The 26,129-nt window shown below is 44.0% G+C and overlaps 1 protein-coding gene across 1 annotated transcript in view; it reads left to right on the plus strand.

Moving 5' to 3' along the window:
* Positions 1–26,129, plus strand: part of PRPF6 (pre-mRNA processing factor 6) — a 349,710-nt gene that overhangs the window by 40,911 nt on the left and 282,670 nt on the right. Inside the window, exons 5-6 of the mRNA XM_085619664.1 lie at positions 24,257–24,433; positions 24,530–24,685. Coding sequence (XP_085475790.1) covers positions 24,257–24,433; positions 24,530–24,685 — 333 coding nt within the window. The remainder of the gene's footprint in view (positions 1–24,256; positions 24,434–24,529; positions 24,686–26,129) is intronic.

The following is a 26,129-nucleotide window of genomic DNA, read 5'->3' on the forward strand; positions in this document are numbered from 1 at the left end:
CGATTTTCCCATGATCAAGCCTGTTTCAAATGATGTGTATCTTAAAGCCCGTCTTAGCCCACCACCATTTAAATTATGGTCCGAGGAGGGAGTTGCAACCGTAGCATTGCTATCATCTACAGAAACCTAGGGGTCCTTGTCATTCATTGTTAATGGGGCCCATATTTCTTTTGGTCTAGACATGTGTGGTTGTATAGAGGAACATTTCTCCATCTTATCACTAAACATGACAATTTTCTTAACCTTGTCCTCTTTTTTGGGGGGCGTAGTGCCTCCCCACCAATTCATGGCGATTCTGTGGTTTGCTAATAATAACCAAATAGCTACAAATCTTTTGATCCCACATGGGATCGACGTAACATACCCCAGTAGTTAGTGAAAAGCATCAGGGACCCCCTGTCCAATATATGTAGCAATTCCTAGGACAGGGCACAACATCAATGGAATATATATCCCTAGGCAATATATTTAGTACGTTTATAAATCGTTAGATATTCATGTCTGTCAAGTACATCTTACATATAGTAAACTGAGAATAAAATATAAAGTGGCTAAAAATTACAAAAAGATTTTCCATAAAAAGTTATTTATTAGGCAATTAAAATAGAACTTGATCTATAGTTCCTTATCTTATACATACAAATTATACATCAATCAGCAATCTTTCTCTCTCTTGTGTATATAGTTATATGTACATCGACATATTTGTACAGTTTAATACATAATAATGACAGTTATTTAAAATACAGTATTTCTCTATAACAAATCAGTAAATCTTTGCAAAACAATCACATATATGAATAAAAAGAGAAATCATGTTTCTTTGTGGCAAACAATATAGGACTTTTCATACCCATACCCCAGTAGTGCCATTAGGAGCTGCAGTTCGATTTGGCATCCTATCATGATTAAAATATTGTGAGCAATCTCAGTCCAGTATTTTTAATTCGGGGGCTGTGCCTGACAAGGTTCAAAAACCCAGCATGGGCCGCTCCACAGTTTGGGCAGTTATGGGACCTGGCGGGATCTATGATGTGTTGCTTCTGTAGGGTAAAATATGCTCTGTACGGAAGCTGATAGTGGAGAAATGTATGTCTATGATTCATGGAGACATTTTTTTAATTTGTATACAACAAAATAGCCATTTTGTCTCAGTCAAGGCCTCTCCAATCTAATATTGCCACCACTGTTTCTAATTATTTTTGAGGCAGAGGTTAGGGTGTAAACTAAAGCGTGGACATCCATCTTGTTAAGTGAACTGATCTAATCCGCTTGGTTAACAGCTCCAATCCAGGTGTTTCCTCTGGGGACGTAGGTATTTTCTCTCACACCATATTTCTCAGCTGGAAGTATGTAAATATGTATAGTGGGGTTGGTGTACATCCACCCACTGTTAAAATGCTCCATTATGAGAAATTATCCTCCAGGGTAGAGGTGTCCCAGATATGCCAATCCTGCCTCCTCTAGTGTCTGTGTGTCACCTTGTGCACTGTCGTAAGCTGTAGTAGTAGATTGTGGGCCAAAGGGATCACCGGTGAGTTAAAAATGGGATTCTTGGTCCTAAAGCAAAGGTTTTCCATGGCTTGCATGCATCGGCCACCATTGTAAGCTTCCCCTGTGCTTTGCTAATCCACATGGTAGTAGTGATCTCAGAGGGGTGTTGTAAGTCTGCTCTTGTGAGAAAGTGGCTCTGTATATACTGTTCCCTAATAGGTACAGGGTGTACAGAGTCCACAGTCCCCCAGAGGCTGATAGAGGTCAAAGTTAGGTATGACCTTACTCTCAAAAGTGGTAGCTTGGTCGAGCAGTAAGGCAGTACCAGAGGACAGTGTAAAGCATTTATTGTACACACTCAGTCAGCAAATGGTTTCACACACTCAATAACTGAACTCTAGGCCAATGGTTTATATATATAAAATATATGCTTGTTTTATTTTTAGAACCACAAAGGGGATAAAAATATACTTTCTCAGAATGAGAGGTTGGATATAAATACTTTTGTCTTAAGCAATACATTTTTGTAAACAGTTACAGTTGGTTGCAATAAACAATCCTATTTCCTAAACATAACAATGCATTGAGCTCCATGGTAAATTCCGGTTATTTGTAATAAATTGTATTTCAGATTACTTTTGGAATTCCAGGTCTGGCTCCTAGATCCAGCTCTGGGTCAGTATTCAGAATCAAGTGATGAAAGTCGACTTAATAACTGTAATGATTTTTAAATAATATTTAGCTATTTCAAAAGTTAGCACTTAGAAAATATTTCAAAGAAAACATCCAATGGATCTCTATGGCAAGAAATTCAAATTGCAGGTAGAGTACTTTATCGTTACTTTAGTAATCCAGGACTGGGTACCTAGACCCAGGACTGGGGTCCTTATCAAAAACAGGTAAGTAATTTCGTTTGCAGAAATGGTACGATTTTAAAAGAATATTTCAAATTTGCAAAAATAGACACTTAGAAGAAATTTCACAGAAAAGCAGACAATGGTTTCCTATAGGAGAAAAATGAGTTAGAGGTAAGTATAGTTGTGGACACTTTTCAGAGTCAGGGCTGGGCACCAAGATCCAGCACTGGGAGCTCACCTAGGAGCAGGTGAGTAAATTCGTTTTTGTCACTTGGCTGATTTTTGGTGAATATTTGCAGTTTTGAAAAGTTCACACTTAGAAGATTTTTGAAGAAAAAGCCAGTCAATGTTACCCTATGAGGAAAATGAAGTTAGCGGTTTAAGGGTAAGTACTCGACTGGCAAGAGTTGAAATTCCGGGCATAGACTCAGGGGCCCCCAAGTGTCAGGTAGGTACAGTTGGTTCACCCTCAGCGGTTTCAGGACGGCCGGGTGCAGAGAGAGTTAGGCCCAATGTTATCCTATGAGGGATAGGGGGGCCTTGGTTGGTGGCTGCTGTCTGGCAAGCCACACGGCTGTGGGAGCTGGGCTCCTGGTCACTTACTCAGGGCAAGTGGGGAAGTAAGTTAGTGTAGAGAGTGCACGGCCAGGGCCACTCGGGCGGCTGGGTGCAGGGTGCTTTTGAGCCTTCGGGCGCTCAATGGAAATCAATGGGAATGTTCCGGTTTGGAAAAAGGCTGCAAGCTCGGGGACGAGGATGCTTCAGGTGCCACCACCACTTCGAGAGGTAAGTTGGGTAGTTGTAGGTTAGGTGGGTACCCCGGGATTGGGCACAGGGGGCCGCAGGGCGCCGGGTGCAGGGGTGCCTTTTGATGTCGGAAATCTTACCCTCTTGTTGATCGCGGTTGGGGTGACACTCTGTTCTGAGGCTGCAGGCTTCTTCCGGAATGTCGAGGGGGGTCCTTGGGTGCCGGACTCGGGTTCACAGTCGCCGTGGGGTCGTCCTCAGGGTCTTTGTCCACTCCGGCACTGGCTAGGCTTGGCTGGTGCAGAGTGGGTTGGGTCCGCGGTTCCGGGCTGCTGCCAGGGGTTAAAAATAGGTTTCTTGAGTAGAGCCTCTTGTGGTAAATATTTTATTACCGGTACTATTTTTTATGCGGTAAAGTCTAGTAAGAATAACTCAGTATAAATAAGAGGCAGAATCCTGGGTATTAGAGGTTCTGAAAGGCTTTATTCCTCTACAAAGGAATTATGGTTCGAACCATAGGCATCAAATTCCATCACCACGAAGGTTCAGGAAGGGAAGGCAATACATTATTGACAAGTAAAGATATTTATATGAAAAGCATTACATTAAGACCGATGCAGGAGGCGTAACAGCTGATAGTACAGATAATAATACACATACGTAATGAAAAAGGGCGTACATATAGGCGTAACTAGAAACGTCATTAAACATGATGTCACAAGTGGGTGGATCCATAAGAGAATCCTGCAATGTCGGCAGAAAATACTTGGCAGAGATGCGCGCGCAGCCGCATGACGTGTGATTGACGTGCAACTAGAGGGTGAAGGGGACTTGACATTTAGCTCTACATGTGGAGACAGAAGTCTGGGGGGTCATGTCAACCTAATCCCAAATCATATCTAATATCTTATGTTTAAAGAACTGTATTATCCAAAAGGAAAGGTCTCTCGGGCGGAATCTATTCTATACTGACTGTTAGTGCGTGTACAAGCGTCTAAGTGTCTACATGAGATGCGAGGGGGCAGGAATCTTCCATAGTAACAGGGGCTATGAATTACTTGCATGAGGACAGTGAGGCCTGGCCCTTTGCTCGGTAGCTGGAAGAATGTTTACCTAAACTACTAGACAGGAATGCATCGGATGAGGAGCGGAGCAGATAATCTTGAAGGTGAAATACAGTTTTTTGGCAGGAAACAGGCCGGATCAGGCATCGTTAGCCGCGCAGGGAGTAGGACAAAGTTCATGGATACAGATGCGGGCTCGGACTGGAGCTTTCAGAGGCAGAAGGCAGGAAAAGGCTTGTTGGCAGAATTCAGGGCCTACTCGCCTGAACTGTAAAACGTGGAAAGTGAACCACATAAAGTCGGTGGCCTTTCATACTTAGGAATGGAATATCTGACCCATTCATGGCGGATCTGAAAGAGGACATGTTGACGGTGGACGCACATGTATTTGCGTCTTCATAACTGGAACTGGAGGGAACATACATGTACTTGTAGCATGCACATGGAGCCGTTGGGGTCTACGATAGGGGACATAACTGATCATAAAATTCATATTTCCTCATTCCCTCCTTGTCCCCTACGGACCCTCAGGAGATATCAATCTTCATCAATCCATCGATCTGTTCATATAGCATCATTTGTTCTTCTTTCTTCTTCCGGGATCTTGAACAAAAACTTGGATGCGGGATACACGATGTGGCACACAGACCACAAATCGCTGGCCCACATTGTAGACATAAGCAGCAACTGAATAGTATGAGAAAGCCAATACCTAGGAAGGATAGGATCCTCCATCCCCAGGCTGACAACACGCTCCAGAACCAACCGGACCAAGTCCAGGTGCCTGGACTCTGGTGTATCTGGCTTATAATCTTATGAAGGCAAGTTATGGCTTTATATACTGACGGCGAGTTTTCTGGTATGAAAACACAGCAACTTGATCCGATGACCCTACAAGCTCCGCCCCTATCGGCCAGGATGACGTCAAGGACAAGACGATTTTGAAGCACAACAATCCGCATCGCAGACTGCTCCTCTGTTAAGTTGCCTAGGGCGGAAGTAGTCTCATTCACTACTGCTTCAAGGGTTCTAGTTAATCTACGTATCGGCTTACTATTAGTGACTGTACCTATATAGGGAAAGAAACCTTTATTGAAATCTGTGTATTGCTCCCATGCCGTTTCAGTATAATCGACAATCGGGAGATCTCTCTGCTGTCTATTGTGTACTAAATGGGTATTTCTGTGATAGTCAGGAGGGGCTAGGAAAACAGGTGGCAGAAGGAATGCTATGTAACAGGTACCATCCCAATCTAGAGGTAAACGTATATATGCGGTCTGGCCACATATGAAGTAGGAATGACGGGAAGCTCTGAATGTAGACTTGCCTTGATCACTGAATCTTATTACAGTGGTACATTTACTATGGCCCATGTGTATGGAACCATTCTTTCTTACACATAATTCACCTTTAACTGGAAATACTGACATAGCGGGCAAGATTGGTGTAGCTTCGGATTCAACATTCAGAATCATGAGGTTAAGTGTAAAATTACCTAATCCATATACTTCATTTTCTAGATCAGTTCCTGTTCTTTTGGGAAGTCCCTCCTTGTTAGGGTAGCAGACTTTAAGCAAAACTAGGTTCAAGTTTCCCCATACCCAGTTGTTTTGATAAACTACTGAATTTGAATCTAGGGAATTAATCAAACTAAACCATGCTCCACAGGAGCCATTGTGTGTGAACGGATACGGAAAGAGAGGCAAAACTCCCTTATAGTTCTGATAGGGAGGGAGTCGGCCACAGATCCAACAATTGGTAGCATTGCTGGTCTGATGGGAATGATGTAGCATACTAATAAAAGTGTTGTTGCGCAGCGCAAATCTATAAGACAACTCATGCGGAGGTAGTTCGCTAAAGGAATGTTCAGCAGTAGCATTGTAAGCACGCTTAGAAATAGGGTAATACATATGTAGCAATACACTAGAAATGATGATCAGAAGACTTAGAAAAAACAAAATTAATAATGTCACTGTGCAGTGACTACGAAGCGATTTACAGTACGCATGTTTTTTAAGCTGTATCTGTCTATTTCTCTCTCTATTTCGGTCTAGAGGATACATGTCAGAGACAAATTCAACCGATTCACCTTGGAGAGGACTTAAACAATCAAATTGCCTGACTTGCTAGACCTTAGTTTCAGTTTATAGAGTTCGTTCTTTGTCCGTTCAACCAAGGGGAGCTTTGAGTCTGTCTGTGTGGGAATGCAGGGCTGAGTGTTCACATCGGACGGTAGTCCATAAAATTTCTTGATATGACTCGAGTGCAACCACCCTTTACGTCCCTCAACCTTCACGGCTGTCCTTGTTGTCAGCAAGACGAGTTTGGGCGACTTCCACCTAGGCTCCAGCTGGGTCTTCCGGTCAAAATTCCTCACAAGAACCAGGTCACCTGGAACCACGTCATGGGGCTTCACCTCAGTGTTATCGGGAAAAGCTGCAGCTACCTGTGAACGACAAGATTGTAGTGCAGACATCAAGGAAGCCAGGTAATCTGTCAGCATATTACAGTCAACATCAGTGATTTTACGAGGTATAGGCGTCCCCCACATATTTGGCGGTCTACCGAAGATCACCTCATACGGGGATAGCCCTGTTCGAGAATGTGCTACCATTCTCATGTAAAAGAGCGCAACTGGTAAGGCTACTATCCAATCGACACCTTTTTCTCTACATATTTTGGACAATCTGATTTTCAGAGTTTGATTATGACGCTCCACGAGACCTGCTGCCTCGGGATGTCGGACACAGTGGAATTTCCATTGGTAACCTAACAGAAGTGAAACGTGTTTCATTAGTTCGGATGAGAATGGCTGGCCGTTATCTGAGTACACAACACGTGGTAAACCGTATCGTGGGAAGAATTCTCGAACTAACTGTTTGGCAGTAGTCGGGGCAGTGTAATCTGAAACCGGGTAGGCTTCTGTCCAACGGGAAAGAGCACAGACAACTACGAGAACATATTTGAATCCTCGACATCGTTCCATCTGGATATAATCCATCTGGAGGACTTCAAAAGGGTGATCGGGAGGTTGAAATCCACCCTGCTCTACGGGAATGCTTTTACCTGGGTTGAACTGACAACATATCATACAGGTACGTACTTTCTGTTTGGCTGCTGCTCGCAAGTGTTTGTTGAACCAAATGTGTTGAATGCTGTCTAGCATAGCTTTTTCTCCTAGGTGCGCTGGACTATGTATTGTGTTAATGATGGCTTGAACCATGGAATCGGGAAGAAACCATATAGATTTTCCCTTCGTCATCCATCCTTGATCCGTTTGGATCCCTCCTAATTCAGTCCATTTCTTTATTTCTTCTGGTGTAGCATGTGTCTGTATGTCAATTACATCAAGGGCGGGGTCCTTAACTGTCATGCAATGTGTTGGTGTCGGAACTATTGTCTTTGTCGTGTCAGTTGTATGAGTCTGGTTCTGAGCAGTCTGTTTAGCTGTTCTGTCAGCTAGGTCATTACCCTGAGAAATGATGTCGGTAACTTTTGTATGGGCTTTGCATTTCATAATCGATATTGCAGTAGGTAGATGAATCGCGTCTAATAGAGCTTGAATGAGGGGTCCGTGTTGGATGTGGGCACCGTGAGAAGTTAAATAACCTCTCTCTCGCCACAGTACGCCGAAGTCATGGACGACTCCGAATGCATAACGTGAATCTGTGTATATGTTGACTTTCTTATTTTTGGCTTGAATACAGGCTTGTGTCAGAGCGATGAGCTCTGCTGCTTGAGCTGACAAAGTGTTAATACAATTTGTTTCAATGACTTCAGTGTCTGTTGTGACTGCGTAAGCGGCCACTAACTCTCCTGTACTTGTTCTCATACATGAACCATCCACATACAATGTTAGGTCCGGGTCTGATAAAGGGATGTCTGTCAAGTCTTGTCTGGGTTTCGTCGTGATAGTAATGACTTCAATACAATCATGTGCTAATGGATCTGTTCCGTTTACTGGCAAAAGTGTGGCAGGATTTAATGTATTACAACGTCTGATTTCTATGTGTGGCTGAAACAATGTTAATTCATAACCGGTGAGTCTTGCTATAGTCAAGTGTTGTGTTTGTGTGCGGTTCAAGAGAACCTCTACTGCGTGTGGTACTTGTACTGTCAATTGATGTCCTAACACTATGGCATCGCTTTGTCTGATTGCTAAAGCTGTTGCTGCCACTGATTTCAGGCACGCAGGAAGAGCCTGAGCTACGGGATCTAATGTACTAGAGAAATAAGCACATGGTTTGTGTGATCCTGCTTGTTCCTGAGTGAGTACCGACAAAGCAGTACCTTCGCGTTCTGTAACAAAGAGTGTAAAAGGCTTACTGTAACATGGTGTTGCTAAAACAGGTGCTTGGCATAAAGCTTTCTTTAAGCTTTCAAAGGCATGTGTATGTTCTTGAGTCCAAGGGAGGACAGTCGATGTGGCTGCCTCCTGTGTTGTCAACTGAATGAGTGGTTTTGCTAGAAATGCATATTGAGGGATCCACTGCCTACAGTATGAAGTGAGACCTATAAAAGCCTGCACCTCCTTTTGTGTCTTGGGTGGTGGCATGTTGGCAATTAACTGGATGCGGTCGGGTGTAAGCTGTCTTCCCTCCTTGGACAGCAAGTGCCCAAGGTAAACAACTTGCTGGACACAGAATTGCAGCTTAGAAGGGGACACCTTGTGCCCCTTGTCGGCCAGAAATCGTAAAACCGTTAGTGACGCTTTTTCACATTCAGGTTCGCTTCGGGCGGTGATCAGCAGATCATCGACATATTGAAGCAAGGCAGTGTTAACTGGCATGTGGATACTGTCAAGTTCTCGTTTCAGTGCTTGGCTATAGATGCTGGGGCTTTCTGTGAATCCTTGAGGTGCGCGTGTGAATTTAAAACTTCGTCCATTTAAACTGAATCCGAACAAATATTGACTTTCCGGATCTATTGGGACACTAAAGAAAGCATTCTTGAGATCAATTACAGTAAAGAACGTTGCTTCTGAATCAATAGCTGTTAGTAATGAAGAGATATCTGGGACCACAGGGTATTGTGGTACAATACATTTATTTAATTCGCGCAGATCAATAACTAATCGATATACTGGTGGTGCTTTTGGATCCGTTCTTTTAAGAATCGGAATTATCGGGGAATTACATACATTGGAGTCGGTTTCTACAACCACTCCTTGTGCAATGAGCTCGTCAATGATTTGCAGCAAAGCCACAACAGCATCTGGTGGTAACTTGTATTGTCGCATTCGTGGTAGTACTACTCCTGTTTTTAGTGTGACTCGATATGGTGTAATGTTCATGCAACCAACATCAGTGGGGCCTTGTGCCCATAAGTGTCTAGGTAAATTCTGCAGCCGGTGATCCATGTCTCTGGACACGTAGTGACCTTTGAAGTCACGTAAAAATAATCGTACTCCTTCCGGAGAACAACAGATTATAGCTCCTAGAGCTTTCAATGTTTTTATACCTAACAAGTTTTCTGGACATGATTTAGTAAGCAATAAATCTGTAGTTCGTGTCAATGGACCAACCGTAAGTGGAAGGGGTTGCGATACTTCATTAATGATAGGCTTTCCTGAGAATCCAAGGGAAATATTCTGTGAGCCTGAGAGGGGTGCCCCTGGAACTTCACTGCGTCGTATAGTTGTTCTGCTTGCCCCTGTATCAAGTAAAAACTTTCTGTCTTCCCCTAATAGTTCACTATGTACATAAGGTCCCTCTTGATCTACAGGAACCTCGATAAGGGGTAAGCCAACTTCCCTCTCTAGGCTATTTCATGTGTATCGCTGATAATCGGGATAGTCATTTTGTGCATACTGGTACATCTGTTGTGTCGTTGCTTGTGTTGCAGCAATAGGCTGCGCTTGTGGTGTTGCTACGGTCTGTTGCGGAGCTGCCTGTTGCGGAGCTGGCCCAGATTGTGCATGCTGAGGGATTTGTGATTGGTTCTGATCCTGTCTAGGTGGACGTGGTCTTTCCTGGGTTCTACCCGTGGCGATATTATGTTTCAGAACTGGACAATCGTGTATATAATGACCTTGTTGTTTACAATAGTTGCATGTCCCTTTTGTCGGACCTGCGGAATCACCCTTTTTATGACCATCAGCTGGAACTGACTGAGCCACAAGCATTTTCATTTTTGTGTCTTTCATACGTCTTTGTTCATGTTCTTGTTCTTCTCTAATTCTATTGTGGTGATATTGTAACATCTGTGACGGGGTGTTACCTTGCCAGGTACTCTCAAATTTCAATACTCTATTCTTAACTTGTGGTAGGGAATTTTCAACTAATTTTGTCACAAACAGATGTGGATATGACTCGCTACTTGCTTTTATGCCACTATTTATACCAAAACATTTTTCAAATCGGGAATAGAAATCACTAGTGTCTTCATCTTGCTTTTGTTTACAGGCTGAGATTGCACCCCAGTCCTCCTTTTTCGTAGTTAATAAACGTGGCAGTACCTGCACTAGTAATCCTGGTAGTGCTGTAGTCTTTTCCCCAAGCCCTGATCCTGCAGCTCGGGCCTTTTCTTCGTTTTCTAATGCTGTCCAATCTATCTTTTGGTCTCCCACCTCCCATTCCTTTTCTTTGAGTTTCTCGTAAACACCGGCAGGCATTAATACTTTTAATATTTTCATAATGTCGGGGTAGGTATACTCTCCCATGAGTAACATGTCTTTTATCTCACGGTGGAAGCCTGCTGGATCCTTGTCATGGCTGGGTACTACTTTCTTCATTTCTAATAATTCAATTTTAGTTATAGGCGTGTACACAAACACGCGTTTAAAATTATTGTCTTCACCTCTGATTGGGTGTACTTCGCGTAAGGGATTCTGTCTATCTATGTGATACATTTTTCTTCCCATAGTGGGAACTGGAACATGTTCCGGGCATACGAAAACTATATACTGGTTTCGAAATTCTAGAATTTCTTTAATCAAATCAGTACCTGACCCTCTCCATTTATTCGTGAGTAATTCTGTCAATATGTCAGGTAAGGGTCCAGGATCGGAGTGTTGGCTTTTATATAATATAAGGAGGTGTTGAATCATGTATATACCAGCTAAACGCTGTTCGTATGGGGTAAGGTTCAGGAACGTGTGTGCTAGTGCATCATCACTGTATTTGCCGGGACTGTCAGCCCATTGTACTGCTGACCTGGCTAATTCTTGTTCATCCATGGAATCGAGCATATGGTATCCCCTTCGGTCTCGGAGTAATTTATCAGCAGCTTGGAATAGGTGTTCAGGAGACCTTGCATTTAACATAGGGGTTTGAAAATGTCTATTACATTCTGGACGTATCGGACGTATTGGATCATTAAAACATCTGGTGTTATTAAAAGATCTTCCTTTACCTACATAAGCCATCGTTTCTAAGTGTCCTGTAGGCATTTCTGATTCTTCGTCCTCCTCTCCCTCTGATTCATGTTGATCTGTCCCTAATCTTTCTTCATGTATTCGTTCTACTTCTTTGCGAATCTTTCGGCACATAACTACTATACATGTCTGTTTATCATGTTTCCCTTCTGATATATTCTGACCCCATTTGGTAAGTACTTGCATTTCCTTCTGCTCTACCTCAGGCCTGTCTTGGTTTCTGATCACACAGTTTATGAAGAAGCGTAACAGTTGTCTCTGTACATCCACTTTCTGGTATTCCATGGCTTCGTCAATACTTTCAGGGCCTCGTCCTGATTGTACAAAGTGATATATATTGTCTAAATGTGCCACCATTCCGGGTAGCGTCGCTAAATACCTTGAAGCTCGTCGTATACGTAGTGATGACAGCAGCATACCGTCCCGTCTACCGGGCACAGGATCATATCTACAATCCACTAGATGCTCTTTAAACATGTCGGAAGTTGCTAGTTGGGGTGTACGTTCGTACGCTAAATCTCTAAGGGATAATTTATTTCCTCGGGGTGGCGTGGCAAAAATATCTGTCGTACCTCCTGTCGCACCGTCTGAGGTGCTAGGCACGAAAGGATTTGTTGGATGTAAGATAGAAACTGTAGATGTAGGAAAAGCGGTAGAAACAGATGGACCTGTGGGAATGTGCGTAGGAGTTTGTTGTTGCGGGGATACAGACGGATGATCTTGGCGTTGAGCACCATCGGTGGGCGGTGTGTGTGGCGGAACATTAGCATATTCAGGAGCTACATCATCTAAATAGGAAGAAAGGAAAACGTCTTTTGCTGTTTTGGGATGTGCTTTTATCGGGAGTAATGGAGGTGTCAAGTCTTTCGGTATTTCCGGGGTGGCCTGAGGTAACCCTTCGGCCAAAAGAGGATACATACCATTCATAAGAGTGTTTCGTTGTCTATCTACTTGTTCTGCTTTTACTCGGGTACCTTCCTCAATTAATATATTTTCTCGGGCTTTATTTGAATTCTCCCTACTTTTCTCTTCCTGTCTGAGCGCTTTTTCTGTACGTCTATATGATTCTTTACGCCATAATTCAATGGCATCTTTCTGTGACTGTCTGGCTTTATTTTTCCATAATTCTTCTTCTACTCTCATGATGCAATCTGCATCCCAGGTCCCAGCTGCGGGCCACCTCTGACTTTCTGGTAAATCTTTGGTATAGTCCACCCATAAATCAAGAAATAAGACGGCGTCTAGGCCATATTTATGATACATAAAGTACCCTGGAGTGTCCCTAGGTGGAATGGGAACAGCTTCTTCGAGTACCCCTTTTCTGGTTTTGATCTGTCTTAATTTTGAAAAGAGCGGCATTTTTAGACCTTATTACTTGAACACACTTAATACAATAAACACAATAATGAACAATCATTCACACCACAATATGTAGAACGTATTAAAACATTTAACATTTAACAGTTTAACGAACGATGATAACTAATGGGAAACTAGTTACTGACATAATACTAACACTAGATAATACTGAATTATATGCAAGACATACTAGATATACTGCTAAACAGTACAGATACACTGCTGAAACAGTGCAGACCGGATTTGTGTACCCAAACCCGTCTTGACCGGCACAACCTATGTGCACGTCTAAATGCCTCCCCGGCAACGGTACTCACCGGGTAGCACGGAACGGAAGGCCTCGGAACTGAACTGAACTGAACTGGACCGGACTGGACTCGACTCGACTGGACTCGGAACTTCGGAACCTGGTGGGCCTCTGTATACCTCGGATCTTGCTCTCTCAGCTAGGCTCTGGTCGGGATACTTCGCACTTCTCACCGCCTCGTCTGGGTGTTGATCGCAGCCTCAGTCACCCCCGCTTGGCCGGAGGGAGATACAGGAAATCCTGCGGGTACGCGTTTTTGTCCGTTCAGCTGTGGCAGAGGACCGGGCCTGCAACGCACCTCCGGCGCGTGAGATGAGAAAGTGTCCCTGTTCGGGCGCCAATTTATGTGGTAAATATTTTATTACCGGTACTATTTTTTATGCGGTAAAGTCTAGTAAGAATAACTCAGTATAAATAAGAGGCAGAATCCGTGGTATTAGAGGTTCTGAAAGGCTTTATTCCTCTACAAAGGAATTATGGTTCGAACCATAGGCATCAAATTCCATCACCACGAAGGTTCAGGAAGGGAAGGCAATACATTATTGACAAGTAAAGATATTTATATGAAAAGCATTACATTAAGACAGATGCAGGAGGCGTAACAGCTGATAGTACAGATAATAATACACATACGTAATGAAAAAGGGCGTACATATAGGCGTAACTAGAAACGTCATTAAACATGATGTCACAAGTGGGTGGATCCATAAGAGAATCCTGCAATGTCGGCAGAAAATACTTGGCAGAGATGCGCGCGCAGCCGCATGACGTGTGATTGACGTGCAACTAGAGGGTGAAGGGGACTTGACATTTAGCTCTACATGTGGAGACAGAAGTCTGGGGGGTCATGTCAACCTAATCCCAAATCATATCTAATATCTTATGTTTAAAGAACTGTATTATCCAAAAGGAAAGGTCTCTCGGGCGGAATCTATTCTATACTGACTGTTAGTGCGTGTACAAGCGTCTAAGTGTCTACATGAGATGCGAGGGGGCAGGAATCTTCCATAGTAACAGGGGCTATGAATTACTTGCATGAGGACAGTGAGGCCTGGCCCTTTGCTCGGTAGCTGAAAGAATGTTTACCTAAACTACTAGACAGGAATGCATCGGATGAGGAGCGGAGCAGATAATCTTGAAGGTGAAATACAGTTTTTTGGCAGGAAACAGGCCGGATCAGGCATCGTTAGCCGCGCAGGGAGTAGGACAAAGTTCATGAATACAGATGCGGGCTCGGACTGGAGCTTTCAGAGGCAGAAGGCAGGAAAAGGCTTGTTGGCAGAATTCAGGGCCTACTCGCCTGAACTGTAAAACGTGGAAAGTGAACCACATAAAGTCGGTGGCCTTTCATACTTAGGAATGGAATATCTGACCCATTCATGGCGGATCTGAAAGAGGACATGTTGACGGTGGACGCACATGTATTTGCGTCTTCATAACTGGAACTGGAGGGAACATACATGTACTTGTAGCATGCACATGGAGCCGTTGGGGTCTACGATAGGGGACATAACTGATCATAAAATTCATATTTCCTCACTCTACTCATGGGAGTCCCAGGGGCTTAGAGCCAAGAGGTAGTCAGGTCCTCCGGGGTTGGTGAGGTTGCTGGCCACGAGAGATGCCGCGCTGGTGCAGGTTCGAGAGTCGACAGGCCGGTAGGGCTGGGGCCAAAGCAGTTGGTGTCTTCTTCTCTTTTTAGCAGCTGCAGGGCAGATCCTTGTTCTTCTCTTTTTAGCAGCTGCAGGGCAGATCCTTGTTCTTCTTGCTCTTCTTGTAGTTTTCTATCTGGAATCTGAGGAAGGAAGGTTCAGGGTGCCCCTAAATACTAGATTTAGGGGCGTTACAGGTAGGTGAAGGCCAGGGACCAATGGGTCCTTGTCCTGGGGTGGGTCCCCCCTATCCTGCCTCTCTCCTGTGGGAGGGGTGCAGTAGCCTAATCCTGATAGGATAAGATGGCGAGAGCCCGGAGATGTGCTTCACCTCGCCTCCCCCACCTGAGGGGTGGGGTGGGCAGGCTGGCACATCCCCTGTCCTTGTATGGGGTTTCCGGCCAAGCTTCCCGCCAGAGTGGGGGGTTGCAGTGGCCTGGGGAAACTCCAAATGGCGGCATGCCTTTGAAGCTTCCCTTTGCTCGTCCTGGGGGAGGAGATTTCTCACCTCACCCAGGATGTGCATTGTTGCAGGCCCGGGAGAGCAGGAGCTCTCCCACCCAGGGGTCCAGCAACGTGTCTGCTGTGTGGCAGCCTGGGCAGCCTCAGAGCAGACGTGGATTGTAGGTTAGCTGTAAGGGGGCATCTCTAAGATGCCCTCTGGGGTGCTTAGTACATTAAATCCCACACTGGCATCAGTGTGGGTTTAATGTGCTGAGAAGTTTGATACCAAACTTCCCAGTCTTCAGTGTTGCCATTATGGTGCTGTGGAGCTCGTGTTTGACGAGCTCTCGGCACCATGTACTCGTACATGGCAGCACTGTACTTACAGTGCCCAGGAATGGACCTGGGTACTGTAGGGGCACAGGGCTCCTGCTCCTGTGCCCACACCATAGGAATAAGGCACCCAGCCAGAGGGGTGGCTGACATATGCCTTGGCAGTGTAGGTGATGGGCATGGCACACAGAGATGTGTGCCATGTCGACTCTTTGTTTTGTCCTGCACCCAGACACTCAGCCTGCAAAGGCAGTGTGTGTGTGTAAGGGCACAGGGCCTCTAAGGATGGCACAATGAGTGCTGCAGCCCTTAGAGGCCTTCTCTGGTCACAAGGCCCTGGGTACCTAGGGTACCATTTACTAGGGGCTGACATGTGGCCAGGGTTTGCCAATTGGGAGTTTGTATTTTAGGGAAGGAACACAGGCCCTGGGCACCTGATTGGCAGGAGCCCAGGGCACAGCAAGGAAAAGTGCATCAGCTATTAGGCAAAAGGGGGGGGGTTACTGCAACAGAAACCCTCTTTCTTACAGCTCTATCTTCAATATAAGGTATTGCAGATGACTTTCTGAATGGTAGCAGTATCTAACATAGTAACACTAAGAGACCAAGTAGTAACGCTCCAAATCGGGCTCGTCAAACTCCCCTCTCCCCCACCATTCACCAAAAGGCAATGTTATGACTTTCCATCTTATCTGTGGCTGATTGTCAGCCCACACTTGTTTCGCCAACAAAAAACAAAGGTTTTCAGAAAAGGTTTTTTTTAGTATGAGTGGTTTATTAGTAAATTAGTGTAGAAATGTTGAAAGGACTGTCATTTTTTTACAAGTGTAACCCTCCCAGTCAGCTTCAGCCAGATTCTAATGTGGCATGTCAGCCATTCCACTGCGGGCCATAATATAGTGTTGGCAAGAAATATAAGAAAGAACAACTATGGAAAAAAATTAATGATTCTGTATCCCGCTGTATCACTACGCCTTAGTATTTGACCGATTCTTCCACCTTTTTAACCAAGCACTCTAGTATAGTTTATTTTGTCGATTCTGTCCGGGGACACAGGTCTGTGCTTTCTCCAGTTATTCGAGATTCACTGAATTCTATCACATCTCTTATCAAGGATGAGAAAATTATATATTGGGTTGTGGACAAATAAAAAATATTGTCTGCTCATCCTGAAACACAACTCCTTATGGGTATGACGCTCCTCGAAATATCTTGCCAGAGGGTCCATAGCTAAAACAACAAGCATTGGCATAGCCAATAGGTCTCGCCTTTGGGACCTTATAAGTGTTTAGCCATGCAACAGTTGCATAACTAAATACTTATAAGGTCCCAAAAGCGAGACCTATTGGCTATGCCAAGCGGCCGTGCTGCCGTGAAAATGATCGCGATCAAACATCAAAGCGGCCGTGCGGCCGCGAAAGTGAAAGTAATCGCTTCCCGGTGACATGTTCAAGGATCAGCCCTTGATTTGGGCACCGTACCTGTGCGCTCTATTTAATACTATCCTGCGAGGCGCAGAAGTTCCAGGCTCATGGTTGGGAGCTGAAATTATACCTATCTTTAAAAAGGGATCACCCCTGCTCCCAATAAATTACAGACCCATCAGTCTCATTGATGTCCCCCAAAAAATATTTGCGCGACTCATTCTAGATCGTTTGCAAGAGTGGATCAATGAGAACGAAATTCTGTCACCCTACCAGGCAGGATTCAGGAGTAAAACATCTACTACGGATCAGTTATTCCGTCTAGCTATGCTGTATTGGAAGACTGTCACAATAGAGGGTGGCAGCCTCTATATGGTGTTTGTTGATCTCCGTTCAGCATTTGACACCGTGCCAAGGGGGAAACTGTGGGCTGTTCTCCGGGATATGGGTGTACCCAATGCTCTGCTGAATATACTAGTGAGACTGCACACACAGAATTTTGCACAGGTCAGGTGTGCGAGGGGAGGAGTCTTGTCTGCGAGGTTCCCGGTAAACAAGGGAGTTAGGCAAGGGTGCGTCCTTGCCCCCACCTTGTTTTGCCTATATGTGAACGGGTTGATTTCCTGCCTGGATGCAGTACTAAACAACGACGCACCCAGGCTGGCAGGCAAGAAAATCGCGCCATAATGTTTGCCGACGATACTCTTTTACTATCTAAGTCACCCACGGGGATACAGCGCATACTGGTAGGGTTTCATGAATTTTGTATTGATCATGGTCTACAGATCAACGTAGACAAAACCAAATTCATGATTTTTAATCCCCCACGACGCACCAGACCCCCTCCTATCTTGGATACAGTCTCGCTTGAGAGAGTGCAGACCTTTCAATATCTAGGTGTCACATTGAGCGAAAACCTTTCCTGGGTGCCCCATCTCTTAAAATCCCAGCTCAAATTGACTCAAATAGCGGGTGGAATACTGAAAATGAACAATGCCTCAACATACAGGCCCATAAGCCCAGGGCTTGAAATTTATAAATCCAGGGCAAGGGCAGCGTCCTTGTATGGTGGGGAACTATGGGGGCACGTTGTGAGCCCCGAACTAACCAAAGCAGAGAATAGATTCCTGAGGCAGCTGCTAATGCTCCCACAAAGTACTCCCCTTATTCCTCTAAGGCTCGACCTGGGCTTACTCCCTATCCAGGAGGAACTATCTATTAAACCCCTTAGATTCTGGAGGAGATTATGGTTAACTCCCGAACTCATACAATATAGAACTGAACTGCAGGAAGTATTAAACCTGAGCAAAGCTGTGCATATTCCCTGGCTCTCCTATGTTAAACAGGAATTAATGTTAATGGGTCTTGCAGACATGTGGCATCAGCCAGCGATTGCCTGTAGTGAGATCTCAGGGAAACTGCTTACCCAGTCATATAGATCTAGATGCACTAGTGTATGGTTGCATGACTCACGTAATGGTCTTATGGTAAATTCATTCCTAGAGATAAAAACTGTATACTTTTTTGAGGACTATTTGAATGTAATTCACCCTGTATTGGCCAGAAATTTATATATCCAATGGAGGTTTGGCTGCCTCCCTCTTGCATGCCTTACTAACAAGTGGTCTAGCACCGGGGTTTCTAAATGCCCAGGATGCGGCACGGACATAGAGAATGAATGTCACATCCTCTTCTTCTGTCCCATGTATAGCAGAGCCCGGAAGCACTGGATTGTACCTGTATGTAGGAACCTGGGCTTCCACAAACATGCTGATGCACTTAGAATTTTTAAATCGAACACAACAGGTTATATTGTGTTTGCACTTTCTAAGTATCTTCATGCATTTTGGATAAAAAGGAGTTTTATAATTCGAAACAGTGCCTAGACAAATTTGGGTTGCCAGCTGTAAATTTTAGTATTGATGTGTTTTTTACCGTGTATTTTAATGTACTGTGTTTTAAATGCTGCTTTTATGGCCGAAACAGGTCGAAATAAAGTATTATTGAATTGAAATTGAAAGTAATCGCGGTCAAGCATGGCGCGCGCGCCCGCACTGTAGCTCTAGGCTGGCCTGGTAGCACTTTTTGGAGCCCTCTCAATAAGTCTCGCCAGACCAGCGCATGCGCTGGGTCAGGCGAGACCTAAAAAGCATTGGTGACAGAGGGCATCTCTACCAAGTGTCTCTCCTAACAGCAAACTGCCCCAATGTCAGTCCATCGACCCACACCTTGCCTTTGGCTTGAAATGGAGCAGAGCAACTGTTTTCAGGCACTCTTCTCCGCAGCCAAATTTACATTGTGTGGCTGTATAGAAAGGCCATTCCAGGGAGTCAAAGGCCTTTCCTTCATCAAAAAAAACAATTGCTGCTGTTTTTAGCTTGCGTTTTAGGTGATGCAGGATCAGAAATGTTGTGCTAAAATTAACTGATGTGTATCCATGTGGCACAAAGCCTGATTGGACCAGGGACACCATGCCCTCCAACAGTAAAGACAAGCTGTTCTCTGTTACCTTCATCAGAATCTTATTATCAAGATTGAGTACTGTCGGTGGGCGATACAATGCTCATTTAGTCGGGTCTGTGCCGGGTTTCAGCAACACTATTATTATTCCCTCCTTTAGTGAAGAGGGTAACTCTTTCTCTCGGAGTGCCTCTGTATTTACTTCTAAAATCTGTGGGTAAAGGATTTTCTTGTATGCCTTCTAGAGTTCGGCAGTTAGGCCATCTGATCACAGCGCCTTCCCTCTCGCTAAGGTATCCATGGCTACATAATCTCTTCCAATAATATTGGCTCATTCAGTAACTGTCTGTGACAGTCATCCAGCAATCGCATTCAAGGAGCTCTCAATATCAACCTGGGTTACCATCCACAGTCTGATATGTAACTGTGTGTAATATTTTACAAATTCTTCAGTAATCTCTTCACTGGTTATTAAGGGTTCCACAACCTCTCTCTCAATCTTCATTACATCTTTGAAACCCACCCCGCTTTAGCAAACAATCGTTTTGGCAGAACGTTTGCCTGATCCATATTGTCAAGCTCAAGCACATCTTCCTTTGTAAGTAACTTCTATATCAGCCTGTTCCCTGTATCTGTGTAGAAATGTGTTCATCTTTAAGTTATGTGGTCTGAATAATCACTAAAGCCTTGCCTTCCAGCTCCTGTGTTTCATGTTGTCATGACTAGTTATGTACGTATATCCTTAAAATGCCAGTTTGCTTAGCATTACCACCCCTCTTACATAGGCTTTGAAAACTTCACATTGTGTGGCATATTTTGCTATGGAGCCTAGGTTCTGTTGAAAGTGTTCTATAATCACATCACATAACTCATCATGAAACAAAGTCTGGCAGTAAATGCACAGGGAATCTTCAGTTTGAATGACTCAATCCGGAACAAAGTACAGTCATCAGTATTTTCACCAGGCAGTGATCTAAAAGGCTGCAGGGCATGTAAGTGATTTCTGAAAACCCAGATTACTAGCACCTGTTGTCAGGCATTTGTATATAAGCAACAATGTGTAGTGAGGTGAGTAAGAAAAGGAGTAACCCCTCTCATCTCCATGATGCTGCTTCCACACATCGATCAAGTTTGATAGATTCATAATGTCTTGAACCGCATCTACTGCTCAGGCGTTATGTGAGCCTCTGTAATGGGAGCTATCCAAGTTCAGTACCTGATTAAAGTCCCCAAACCATATTACTGACTCAATTTCAGTATATCTAATCAATGTCAGAATGTTATCGAAGAACGTGGGTTCATCTGCGTGTTGGGTACATATATTAATTAGCACTACCGTTCGGCGAGCCTATGAGTGCAGTGTACCTGCCATTCAGGTCTTCTATCTTCTGGATAGGTCTGAGGTCCAGTGAGCTAGGCATTAAAATGCACACCTCTCTCGAGTAAGTACTACAAGAAGAGAAGAATCTTTGTTGACCCTATTGTCTAGAGTAAGCTGCATGGCTTCTAGGGTTTTTCTTGTAAGCATGGTAATGTCCACCATATGCTTATTCAAGTATGCCAATACTCTTCTCCAATTTTAAGGAGCATGTAAGCCCAATATATTCCGTAATTGAAAAGGTAGTGTTTTACTTCTAGAGGTCAAATGGTAGGAATTTTAATGTGTCATACCTTTGAAGTCCAGTCATAGTGTATAAACATTTGTTTATCACAATATTTTTTTTCTAGTACAAATATCAAATATTACAACTACCTCCCCACCAACAGTAATTTCCCCTACTGCCAGTGCCATCAATCCCATTACAAAATCAGAACCAATCAGAACCAATCATCGAAACAGAACAAAGGATATACATGCCAGAGGGAAGTCGTATGTCAGCCAAGACCTGCAATTTCTTATAAGTATTCCTGAGGGAATTTCTGATCAGCGCAGCAAGTAACATGGTAATATGTTTGAAATATTGAAACATCCTGTGATACCTGTAAATTGAAAGATTTTCCAGTGCGGCATTGCTACCCAGCATTGTTCAAGTTAGTCCCACCCATTGCAAGAGAATATTGTTTGTTAAAGGGCTCTCATGTGGCGTGGGCAATTAAAGCTCTCTGGCTTCATCTTCTTTCTGCATTCCGGGGAAGGGGGGTCTCTTGTTTCTTCAGCGGTGATTACGGTCTTTGTGGACCCTGTGTACTCACCGATTTATTGCAGAGCAAATGAGCAATTGTGGCATCTGCAAAGCCATGAGTTTTTCCTTCAAGTTCTGCCTTTAGCCTGGCTGAGTAAAGCATTGCATATTTTATGCCTTTTTATCGCAGTATATACACTTCACCACGTGGAATTTCTGCATGGCTTTCCGGATGCTTAAAACAAGGTAAGAGAGGGGCTCTGTATTCTCAAAAAGGAAATAGAGCTCCGACAAACTGTGAAGTAAAAAAATGTTTTCCTTTTCGAATCCAATGTTTGCTAATTCATTCACACATGTTATTGGTAACAACTACCAAGGTCAGGTATTCACAAAATCACTCATTATAGTGGAACACTTAAATGCGAGGCAACGTCAATTTATAAAAAATCAATTAAATGGTTTATTTGATTCACAAAGTTTCTTTAACCACAATCAGATCATAAAAAATGCATTAGATTTTAAATAAAACAAAAACACATTAAAAACAAGTTAAATTAAAAAATACTGAATGAGACGAAAACACAAATCAAGGAGATTTTGAAAAAAGACAGTCAATTTGTCATAAGCCAGTTAATTCGGAAACCTTATGGGCAACAATTGAATAAGGGTTAACTTCCTCATTTGACACAGATATTGTATGCCCCCTTCCAAATTTAACACAACGGAATTGCGTCGACGCGTTTCGGAGGTTATTCGAAGTTTGTGACCTCCTTCTTCAGGACTATTAGAAATGGAATCTCCTTATCCATGAACGATTGCCTAAGGCACAAATGAAAAACAATTTTTACTATCAATGCTTTCCGGATGGCCATAGTAAATTCTGGGTATGGAGACAAAGTGGAGCCCTGATACTGGAATGGGCCCTTCTCTTTCGCCAGACAGCACGGGATCACGGTTTCTGAAATTAAGTAGTCTTGCAACAAGTGTTCGAGGGGGTGCTCTAGGCGGCCACCTGGGACCCAGCGATTGGTGCACCTGTTCCACCAGAAAAGTTTTTGAGAAACTGGACCGACAGAACAAGTCAGTTAATAAGCGCCCTGCAAAGGTAGCTGGTTGACCCATGTTTATCTACTCCGCAATGCTTATGATTTTTATATTATTCTACTATGATCACGCTTCCAGATCTTCATTTTTGGCTGTGATGGAAGTGACCAACTTCTTAATTTTAAGTAATCTATTCCAGGTCATCGAAGTCTGATGCTCATCCCCATCCAGTCTGACGTTTTGGCGATCCAGCCTTGCCATTAGGTGATCACATTCTGATGTCATTACATCTCTCTTGCTCTCTATGGAGCAAAGGCAGGCATTGAGCTGTAAGAGCATTGTTCTTGTGTTGTTGGGGCAATACATCCAGCCAGATCGTGCCCTCCTGTTAATCCGTAGGTTCAGATGCTGTTATTGCACGTTTTGAAGTTTTCTGTTGGTCAAAAACCTTTTGCTGTTGCTGGTTGTTATCCCCATGCAATCACTTTGTTGGGGTTTATGATTTAATAAAGTGGGTGCATACCTCTCTGCTATATGGCAGTTCAGGGCACTCCTTTGCACTTCTCTTCACTGTGTAAGTCTTGCATGATGGACACAACCACGACCAGCGGTATGGCCAATTATCACCAATCAAAATGGTGGTGTGGAGGTCACCTATGCGTGCAATATACCTTTTTGTTATAAATGCCCAGGTCCTCATCAGTGGTACAACCATTCTATCAAACCATCACTTAAGGCATTAACTATCGGACATTCACAACAGTTACTTTTAAGGCTCCTCCAACTCTGCAATTTATTTATGCTAGGCAATCAAATGAAAATCCCAGCCGGTAACATCTCCGTTGTATTGACTCCAAGGCTGGATATCACACTCTGCTATAGGTGATCATCCGGTCTGGACTTTTAATATTTATAGGGAGTAAATATAAGGCCGGAGGGAGGGGGTGACACTCACCATAAACCAAACCCCAGTGAGAAGCCTGGTGGTCCAGGGCCACAATCTTCCAGCAGGCCCCAGACCACTTTGTGCTGTTTACTGGAGTAGCCCCAGGGTTGCCACAAAATGGAAACCGATATGTGTGTTTCGTACAAAGCAGGCCACACAGGATCGCCTGGGTAGGCGCAAAGCCCTGAGTGGAGACAGTGAACCGCCTGCCAGATAAGGCGATCGGGGGGCACGGTGACCTCGGCTCACTGGCTACCCCTCTTGCAGACCCGCCTAGGAAGCTGCCTATGCTGAAAGACCCCTGTGGGTGGCTCTGCTCGTCCTTATTGTTTAGTTTGGTGCCCTCCACCCCCGGGCTTCCAGCACTCTGTGCCCCCTTTCCTCCTTAAGTGTGTAGGAATTATTACTTCAGTGCCGTGCGGGGTTGAAGTGTGATGAGCTCGATTGTGGAGCTTCTCTATCATGCTGCCACCATGGATGCCACCATAACCCCTAATGAATATTGTGTAAATTTACAATTTAACTTTTAAATCTAGTTCTCAACCTTTTGGCATTGGGGAAATAGGAGGTTATTCATGTGGTTGGATATTCACTTTGCTTTTGTTCTGGTGCTACTGTCCTTTGTAGAGGAAGCTGGCTGAGGTGACTGAAGAAGAGTGGATGAGTATCCCAGAGGTCGGTGATGCCAGGAATAAGCGACAGAGAAACCCACGTTATGAAAAACTCACACCCATCCCGGACAGCTTCTTCGCAAAGGCCTTACAGACTGGAGAGAACCACACATCTGTGGACCCCCGACAATCGGTTAGTTTCAAAGGGTTGTGGTCCAAGGTACAGCAGATTTCAGGTGGCACTGAGTGGTTGCTTAATCCCCTTTATTTTTCATTATTCTTTATTCAGCAATTTAGTGGGTTGAATAGCCCATTTCCAGGGGGCCTGAACTCTCCGTATCCTGGGGGAATGTCACCAGGCCTAATGACGCCCGGCACAGGTGAACTTGACATGAGGAAGATTGGGCAAGCCAGGAACACCCTCATGGATATGAGGCTGAGTCAGGTAAGAGAGTTGCTCCTCTTTTTGGCAGACCTGGTATCCAGTTTATCAGATTAATTTTGTGTTTTAGACGGAGACTATAGGCCGCATGTACGTATGTTTCATTTTGCGATTTCCTAATGGCGAATGTTTACGATTAGCTATTAGAAAATTGCAAACACCTATGTACTAATGTGTCATTGAAAAATGTAGTGATTCCTAATGGGGTCACAGATGACCTACCTCATTAATATTCCTGAGGTAGATCGCAACCTGCGACCCATTGGGAATAAAAACACAGGGATGGTGGCCAGCTGGGGACATCAGACCACCATGTTTGTCTTTGCTTTTAAATAACAGAACGTTTTTTTTTTTTAAATGCAGCCCGTTTTCTTTACAGGAAAACGGTATGCGTTTCAAAATGAAAAATGAAACGATTCTGTTAAATTTTTAGGCAGTGGTCTGTGGGACCGCCTGCTCTTAAAAAACGTTTTTGCATGCATTCACAAAGGGGAAGGGATCTCCTGGGCACCTCTTCCTGTTTGTGAATGAGTTACCACCTACTTAAAGTAGGCGGTAAAATATGAATGCATTTCTGTTGCAAAACATTCGTACATAGCACTGTTTGTCACTGAGGAAGGGACGTCCCTAACACACCCCTTCCTAATACTGAATCACTAACCCATTTTGCAATTTGGGAATAGGTTACTGAATCGCGAAATGGGTTTGGTACATAGGAAAATGTATTTTTTGGTTGCAAATGGCTGATTCTGTGAATCGGTCCGTGATACAAATGCAGCTTAAAGATATGACTTTCCAAGCTGAACCTATGCTGTCATAGGAATACACCTTAAAGGTGGGATTTTTGAGACATCTGGGTTGGGTTACCGCTAACTGTTCAGGGTTGTGTTTTTTCACTTTTTACGCATGCATATCCACTCATGCAAATGCTATTGTTTAAAAGCAGACATGGTAGTGAACTGTATTGCACGAGTATTGTTGAGCACTTGAAGTTGATACTGCATATTAGAATGTAATGGTATATCATATTACCATTTCCAATATTTAAATGTTTGCTCTTGATGTTTCTACTGCCAAACCTGCCAATAACGATCTATTGGAAATAAAGGTGCTTTTTCAGACTGAAACTGATAGTTTTCACTAAGAAACCGGTTAGGCACTCAGATTGTGGACTTCCATGTTGAGTATCTGGCTTTCAGGATGAGGGAGTCATCTTGGCTCACCTTGTTGTAGGAACTTTCATGCTATAGGAGTAATGAAACAACATTCTGAGGTTCCACCCTACAGAAGGAAATCCTATTTCTCTTGGTGTGTCTTTCATCTTGAGGAGATATGAGAGTGAAGAGCCTTGTTTGAGTGCAGAACCTTGTGTGACATAACTGGCGTTGAGAATGAGGGGTGTCAGGGGATCTTGGTAACTCCAAGAAGTGAGGAGGACACCAGTTGA

This window comes from Triturus cristatus, chromosome 7 (genome assembly GCF_964204655.1).
Source record: "Triturus cristatus chromosome 7, aTriCri1.1, whole genome shotgun sequence".
NCBI classification, from domain to species: Eukaryota; Metazoa; Chordata; class Amphibia; order Caudata; family Salamandridae; genus Triturus; species Triturus cristatus.